At 43.8% G+C, this 8,884-nt stretch overlaps 1 protein-coding gene across 1 annotated transcript in view; it reads left to right on the forward strand.

Moving 5' to 3' along the window:
* S1PR5 (sphingosine-1-phosphate receptor 5) overlaps positions 1 to 3,909 on the forward strand; it is a 30,447-nt gene extending 26,538 nt beyond the window's left edge. The window contains exon 2 of the mRNA XM_088479139.1: positions 449 to 3,909. Within this exon, the coding sequence (XP_088335265.1) occupies positions 711 to 1,955 (1,245 nt within the window). The 5' untranslated portion in view covers positions 449 to 710 and the 3' untranslated portion in view covers positions 1,956 to 3,909. The remainder of the gene's footprint in view (positions 1 to 448) is intronic.
* The last annotated feature ends 4,975 nt before the right edge of the window (positions 3,910 to 8,884 follow it).

Genomic DNA, 8,884 nt, shown 5'->3' on the forward strand with positions numbered 1-8,884 from the left:
AATTCCGGATTAATATCTTCTTTCCTTTTGAGATAATCAATAACATTAAGAAATATATATTTTAGGAGAATCAGCCATTTAAGATACAAAGATTTAGCTGTTTAAGCTAATTAAAAAATGCTTACTGTAGTTGCGAGCAATTGATTGTTATGCTATTTGTGTAATGATTCTACCTCACAGAGATTATTTACATTTTCTATAATGCTTTACCAATGAAAAGGAGGAAGCCGGGCGAGCAAGTTGCAGAATGTTTATTTTAAAACATGTTTCTGTCGTTTTGGGGTATTGTTTGTGGTTTTGGTCTTCAGTTTTTTGCAGAAAAAAAATAAATAAAAAATCTTGAAATAAATGATGTCGGGTTCCCCTCGCTAAGAATACAACTGAAATGAAAATGATTGCAAAAACAAGTTTGTAAATATAAAAAAAATGTTTTGTCTTATTCTTCCAGGTTACAAAGTGCTATGAGTGGAGGATAGATGAGGAAAGGCTGACACCCCCTGGTGAAAGAATGGAAATGCAGCATCATACAATGGATAGGTCCTGCTGGATGAAGTAATCACTGCCATTGGATGAAAGACCACAAAAGGAAAAAAAAAGGCAACATTTGCTGAAAGAGAGATAAGTTTTGTCACCATTCATCAAAGTGCGGGTATCCGTAGATTTGGAAGAAAAACAATCTGTGTTTTCTCACCATTGGGAAACACGTGTCAATGACCATAACTCTACCTGTGCTTCAATATGATTTTGTCCAGGGTCCTGCACAGGTTCTAAAGTTTAGTGCTCGAAGAAGAGGAGCGTGTAACATGGATGGAGTAACACATCAACATCACCTTACTCGATTTTACAGGGAATACCTAAATAATAGCATAATTGCATTACATTACAACTACACAGGGAAACTCAGCACTAGTAGATACAAGGGTGGACTGAAAACAGAGGCCTTGATCTTTTTGGTGGTTTGTGTTCTTATTGTTCTGGAGAACCTGGTTGTACTTCTGGCTCTATGGCGCAACAAGAAATTCCATTCGCCAATGTTCTACCTGCTCGGTAACCTGACTTTGTGCGACCTCCTGGCTGGCATAGCCTACATGGTCAACATTGTGCTGTCAGGTGCGAACACTCTCCGCCTAACCCCTGCCATGTGGTTTGTTAGGGAAGGAGGGGTCTTTGTCACGTTAACTGCATCAATATTCAGTCTTCTTGCAATTGCTATAGAGCGTCACATCACCATGGTTCGCATGAAGCTCTACAGCGGAGACAAAAAGGGGCGCATGGCCTTGCTCATTGGGGCAAGTTGGCTGGTGTCCATTCTACTGGGTGTCCTACCAATACTGGGATGGAATTGCATCCGAAACCTCCCATACTGCTCCACCATCCTACCCTTGTACTCCAAAAGTTACATATTGTTTTGCATCACCATCTTTCTGGCCATCCTTATCTCCATTGTAGTCCTCTATCTGCGCATATATAGGATTGTCAAGATCAATAGTCAGAGACTTGGCACTCTTCGTAAGGGAGCACTAAGAAAGTCCCAAAAGTATATGGCACTGTTGAAAACGGTTACTATTGTGGTGGGAGCCTTTATCGGGTGCTGGCTCCCCCTCTTTGTGCTCCTCTTATTTGATGTCTCATGTGAGGTCAATGCTTGCCCTGTTCTTTTAAAGGCTGATTATTTCCTTGGCCTGGCTATGATAAACTCTCTCCTAAACCCAATCATCTACACGTTGACCAGCAGGGACATCAGAAGAGCCATTCTGAAGTTGGTCTGCTTCTTCTGTTTTGTACACGAAGATGGGGAGACAAAAGGTCGATTTGGATTTTTCCCTGTCATTGAAAGAAGCACCAGCCGATCTGAGAAGTCATCCCACAAGCACGAGGGCCTGGAGACCACAGCGTCTTCAGGAAATGGGACTCCAACACCGGTGAAGTCTCTGATGTCTACCAAAAAGTACTGAGCATTGTTATTGTGAGCTAGCGGATCAATCAAGCAAGAGGCACCAAACACGTTTTTGTGTTTGCAAACATAAAAAGGAGATGTGCTAACATCGGACGTGATCTTGATTTTACAGTGGGGGGACAGTTAAAAGGTGGTATAGGAAGAATGTGGAAATTAGATTATTGTTGTTGAATTGTGTGGCGCCCCACATCACTGGACAGTAGAAAAAACAAAATAGAAAGGAAAAGCATAGGGAGGACCTTGTTTGTAAGAGCGCTTACAGTGTAAACCTTACCTAGAAATTATGTTAGTAAATAACAAGATTAGGTAATTTTTTTTACTTTGGGAGGAGGTTGGACACATACATTTATTCAAAGGTTATTAATCTAATGTAGATTTTAGTGTGGGCTACTAGGTGCTGATTTACATGAGGTGTCATCAGTTCTTGGGAAACATGTGTGGATCAGGTTTAATATCCAAATCTATGTCCAATTCATCCACACTCATGGGAGGTTAATAGTCCGAGATGGTCCCCGAGAGGAACCTGGGGCCCCATTAGTGCCATCAGACAATGACAGCAGCCAATGGCTGTCTACGATTTCCCTTAGGAACAATTAAAAATGAAGGCAGATTTGTATGATTCCCATCTTAATACGGAGAGGGGTCTACCCCCAAACAGACCTCAAGTTTGGTCAAATGGTTAATGCATTGAACTAGCATGTTTTGTAGTACAGAAAGCAGCTGAGGCCGCAGTTAAACCCGACCACATTTACAATATATGGATATGCAGATACCAGTATTGTAATAGACACCCCACACCGACATTCTTCTGTCTCTCAGGCATAGACGCCTTGTGCAGGATAACAAGTCCATCACATTTTCTGTGGTCCAACGGATTACCGATTCAGTTCTAAATGAACTCAAGTAATACCAGCTCACACACAATATGATTTGTGGGTAAACTGTATATAAGTTTGTATTTATGTGTAAATAGAAAATGTATAAACTGAACAATGTTTTCATTCAAACTGCATTAACAGCATGCCTAGCTCTTTAAGCCACAAACTAAGTAGGTATGCCGTGAACATGACATCACTTTATAAGACGATCACAGCTAGATGGACGGGGGTTCAACCAAATATAATCCTGTTTGGTTGCGGCTATGGGTGAAGGCGGTGCAGACTCACACAGAGAATTACATACACGCCCGCAGGGTGGTTCCATGCGATTGCATTGCCTCTGCCCAGTTCAAGCACCGATCCGGCCAAGCTGGATCCAACACCCAGAATAGGACTGGCATGCGCAAAAATGCGTAAAGTCAGAGATTTAATGTTTAAGGCCATTTCGAAGCACAGCAACCTTACTCTAGACCAGTGGTTCTCAATCTCGGTCCTCAGAACCCCACAGGTCACGTTTTCCAGGGTACCCAGCAGGTGCACAGGTGTAGTCATTACTCACTGACACATTTTAAAAGATTCACAGATGGAGCTAATTGTATTACTTTTGATTCTGTGAGGAGACATGGAAAACATGCACTGTTTGGGGTCCTGAGGACCGAGTTTGAGAACCTGTGCTATAGACATTAGTAAATAGAATATGTTGGAATAATCATGTCGCAAATTTCAACAAATAGCAGCTCTAAAACTCTATCTTATCTTGCCCAATACAAGAAAATAAATACATAAAACAGCTTAGGAATAGTGTTTCTGGAGCGCTTCCTATGGTTTACAATGTGACATATAATTATTCAGTAGTCCTTATGTAGCTTGTCACTTTCCTCTCTAGACATTATTTATATAAAAAAAAAGGGCCATGTATTGACTGTAAATAAAAGGCAATGTGTCAAAGTTAAGAACTTTTATGAAAGAACTGTAAAACTGATGCATTTGTATTTTTGTTGTAAATATATAAATATGTACTTGTCCAGATTATCCATTTCCCTGCTGGAGGCATTAAAGTGGTCAATTCCACAATCAATCCATTTTGCCACATCGGAATACCTGCGCTGTGTGTTATATTTTTTCCTTTTCTTATATACTGTAAAACATTTGCTATGAATGACACATATGTCCTCTGTAGGTCTGTGCAACACCATAAAAACATGAGTTGAATTTCTGGTACCGGGACTTCATGTGTGAACCACATAAAATACATGACAGGGTTGGAGTCAACACATTTACATAATAGGACCCTATAAGTGTCCTGTCCACGGATTTTGTGATCGCGCAAGAGCTATCGGGCCTGATAGCGCCGCATGTATAACAATAAAGTGACCAATGACCATCGATGATCCTACAAACAGATGTCAGGCATGTTGTAAAATGTGATCAAACAATAACCAATATTGTCCAACTGCTGGCTGCAAGAACTGCAGATATATCTGTAGATAAACGACCATCATCTTCCAGGCAGCCGCGGGTCACGCTGACTGGGGGTTGCGCCACGACCCCCTCCCCGCGGCTACTGCTTCATGTGTACAGACGGTTGGCTGAACGCCCGTACACATTTGCTGATAGACAGATGTCTGTCCATCGGCTGTGCAGCAGAGCCGACGCGATATACTGTATGTCTGTGAACATATCACAGACATATCATTGGTACACACTCGCCAACAGGCACCCGGATCTATTGATCGGCCAATATATCAGCCAGTATGTATTCAGCTTAAAGAACAATTTTATCAGATTTTTAAAGGTTAATATCAGCACACGTTGGGAAGCTGAGAGGGGAAGGGCTGGAACACTTCAAACAGTTTGGAAGATAAACTCCACTCTGAGCTGGCAAGAGGATTTCCATATAGTACTGTAGGAACAGCTTATCCTGTAGTATGAATGACAAAATAACGTCTGCTACACACCCAGCAATCCTCTTTTATAACACTGGTCATTAGTGCATTACCTGTTATCAATATTAGACTTCTCTCGCCTAATGTAGTGTTGGGTACATTTACTGGGAAATCCAATGCGTACTAATTTTTTTAAAATAAATAAAAGATGCTCAATAATACAGCTGGATAATGTGCTACCTATTTAAAGAACAACTGTACCAGCGGCACTATAAATACTTTTCCTCAAAGAACACTTCCAGTGGTTGGATTGTACATCCTGACACCTGTGGCTAATCAGGGACTAAGCAGGGTTACGTCTGAGGCAGACAGAGTGAGAGACAGCCTTCAATGAACCCATGAAGATACCCTGATGCAGACACAGTAGCCAGTAAGGAGCCAGGGGAAGCATAGCTATAAGGAATAAAAAAACAAACAAACATCGGAACACCATCAAATGATTTCCATTCGATGGTGGCAAACATCGGACCGCCACCATCAATTGGTAAAAACACTACTATTGGAACAAAAATATTGATGATTAGTAACCGTTGGCTTCGGATGTCCATCCCTACGCTGAACCTGCAGGCGGACTCCGGCCACGGCTCCTCCACCGTGAAGTGCTCCCTCTCCAGCGTGATGTTCCCTCCCAGCCACACGTTATCAGTGAACAGAAGGCACCTCCCATGGAAGTCAGCGCTGTTCCCTGACAGGAGCACCACGGCGAGGAAGCTCAACAGGAAGCCCAATACAGGGTACATTGTGCAAAGAGGACATTGTTCATCACCATGTTCGGCAGCTGGGGAGGGGTGCGCTTGAAGGCTGCGGAAATATGCACAGGTGCCCCAGCCCCTGGGACATGCAACTGATAATGCTTACAGTAGCTGCAAAACAAATCTTTCATCCATGATTCTCCTGCACATCCCAGTAGCGGGGCCCCTTCCAGCTGCAGGGCAGCAACAGTGGGGGTTGTGGTGACACTGGTGAGATGCAGGGGACAGGAGAAGCAGGGGGTTGTGATGCAGGTGGCTTTGGCAAGAAACAGTTTGGCGCAAAGATTATATACTCTATGTACTTTTTATATTGATATGACAAGGCTTTGGCAAGATGAATTTGCTCTCGTGCAAAGCCGGGTTGGCTCGCTAGTAGAGAATAAGACTATAGAGAGCAATATAGGAGAAACATGTCCAGTAACCATACTGATATTGTAGAACACATGAACTTATTGTGTGTGTGTGTGTGTGTGTGTATATATATATATTCAATAGACAAAAAATCTTAGGGTTTCACATGTACCACTGAAACCTACTGAATTTCTGACACTCAAACTAAAGAAAATAATGAAATTCCAATCATTAAGGCTGATGACTTAATGGACGTGTTCCTTGCGCAATACAGATATGATATGCCATCACACCCTGTGGTTAAATGCAGATTTAGCACTCTCACAGAGTGAGATTGCTGTCACTCACAAAATGGTGGAGCTGCTAATTAATAGAATTGGGTGCTAATTGGAATACACGCATGCAGTCTATGCTACTGAAGTCTGAGCAGTTATGTGGCACACACATCCCACTCAGTGCCCACAATCTTCCCATTCAGTCACCACAATAATCCCACTGGATTCCAACATCCTTCTCATTCAGAATACACATTCAGCTCCCTAATAGGCATCCATGCTGCTGTATCTTCCCCAATCCCTATTGCTGTGTGGTCTCCCAACTGTATTCCCTCATCTGCACCAATCTGTCTTTCTCCATCCACGCCACCCTGTCTTCGTGCATCTATGCCACTCTGTTTCCTTCCATCTGCACCACTGCCTTCCCCCCACCCATGCCGCTCTGTCTTCCCCTCATCTGCTCCACTTTTTCTTCCTCCATCTCCACCTCTGCACCGCTCTGTCCCCCCAACTGTGCCACTCTACCTCCCCCACACCCGCACCACTATGTCTTCCCCAATCCCTACTGTTGTGCGTTCTCCCATTTGTGCTAGTCTGTATTACCTCTTCCGCACCAATCTGTCTTTAACTATCTGCGCTGCTGTCTTCCCCGTCCACTCTGTACCCCCCACCACGCCGCTGTCCCCCCAAACCGTGAAACTCTGTCTCCCCCCCATCTGCATCACTTTGTCATCCCCTCCCCATCGCACCACTGTTCTAAATCCCATCTGCATCACTTTGGCTTCCCCCATCTGTGTTGCTTAATCTTCCCCTCTCTCCACACCGCTGTCGCCTCCCCCCACCCATACCACTCTTATCCCATCTGCGCAGCTCTATTTCTGCTCAGACATCAGAAGCATAGACTGCATATGTGTATTCCAATGAGCACACAATTCTGTGTATTAGCAGCTCCACCATTTTGTGAGTGACAGCAAACTCACTCTGTGAGAGCACTGAATCTGCAGTTAACCACAGGGTGTGATGGCATATCATATCTGTATTGCTCAAGAAACACGTTCATTAAGGCATCAGCCTTAATGCTCGGAATTCCATTGCTTTTTTTAGTTTGAGACATGTGAAACCGTAAGGTTTTTTGTCTATGGAATTTCATTGCTTTTTAAAAATGTATTAACCATCAGGGTTTGGAGGAGCAAACCGGGCCACCTGCAGGGGAGAAGGTCATCAAAATGGTACACTAGCGCAGGTGGAGGGGACAGCACACAAAAGGCTTTGGTAGCAATAATTATTTTGGGGTGAGCGTTTGGGCATGGGGCCCCCGGAGTTGCTCTGGCTGGGCCTTTTTCAGGGCATCACCACTTAATTCACATAGATACTTTTTCATCACCTTTCTATTTGTTTGTTTATTATTTATGTAAATGTAATTATTTCTTATTATATTAACACTTATTCATTATCTTGACACATCTATACTTTACACTTCACTATCACCTTTCTTCCATTTTTCATGTGATGCCCTAGAAGTGGTCCTTGGCTGGATTATTTTGGGCTGCCCTCTGCCTCGGACGTGAACCCCTTAATGTTAGGGACACTGGTATAGAGGAGCCTTGACGCTGTCCCAGCGCTTAAATATTTGCAAATGTATGCAACCAATACCTCTGAATTTCTATTATCATGTAGGATTCAAGTATTTTTGCTAATCTTGCTGCAGCGTGCTGGAGGGAATATCCCTTTTTTCGGTGGTTCAGTGTAAACCCCGTCCTTTACAAGCACCTGGGCAATATCATTAAGCTGATGTGAGCAACCACCATACTTTCTATTGACGTGAAACTGTAAGGTTTTTGTCTATGGCATTTCATTGCTTTTTAAAAATGTATTAACCATCAGAGTTTGGAGGCACAAACTGGGCCACCTGCAGGGGAGAATGGCATCAAAATGGTACACTAGCGCAGGTGGAGGGGACAGCACACAAAAGGTGTTTTGCGGGTGCAGAGGGGGAGATGGCCGTGGGGGAAGGGGGGGGGGGCGGGCTGCAGGTGTGTTGCGCAGGGGTTTCAGCAGACAACAGAGGGGCTCACTGGGCTGGGCATGCATCAAAGCAATAAAATCAATAAGACACAGATGCATGAATGTATCAGTGAGATCCATCCATGCATCTGTGTTAAAAATTTAATATGTGTAAAATGAAAAAAAAAAAAAAAGACACGCAAAGAAGCACAACCAGCAGAGGCTTTTCACAGCCGGTCCTAGTTGTGGAAATACTAAGGGACAAAAAGAGTAGGGGAACCCTGTATTTGCCATAACCAGCACCAGATCCTTTCTAGCGGGGGGATAATGCCACAGGCAAGGGAACCCTTTCGCCGTGTCCCCCAGCCAAATAATTACCCCATACCACTAGTCAGCCCAGGCCGGGGATCCCTGGGGACCCCACTATAAAGGAGTCTCCCTTTCCAAGGCACCCCAGGCCTAGACTGATAACCTGGGGTTATCCCCGGCACCCCTGGGCGGTGGGTGGCAGGTTCATTGTGTAAAAGTATGGTTTAAAAAAAAATGTATTTGCAGGTGAACCACAGGTCCCAGCAAGCCACCCCCACATGCTGGGTACTTAGAGAACCACAAGTACCAGCATGCAGAGCATTACAGGCCCACTGGCACCTGTAAAAAAAAAAAAAACATACATAATACACAATATTTATTGTACTGCATCTTCGCCTGGGAGGCAGCAGCC

Source organism: Taudactylus pleione, unplaced genomic scaffold, assembly GCF_031769625.1.
Source record: "Taudactylus pleione unplaced genomic scaffold, aTauple2 ptg000226l, whole genome shotgun sequence".
Taxonomy (NCBI): Eukaryota; Metazoa; Chordata; class Amphibia; order Anura; family Myobatrachidae; genus Taudactylus; species Taudactylus pleione.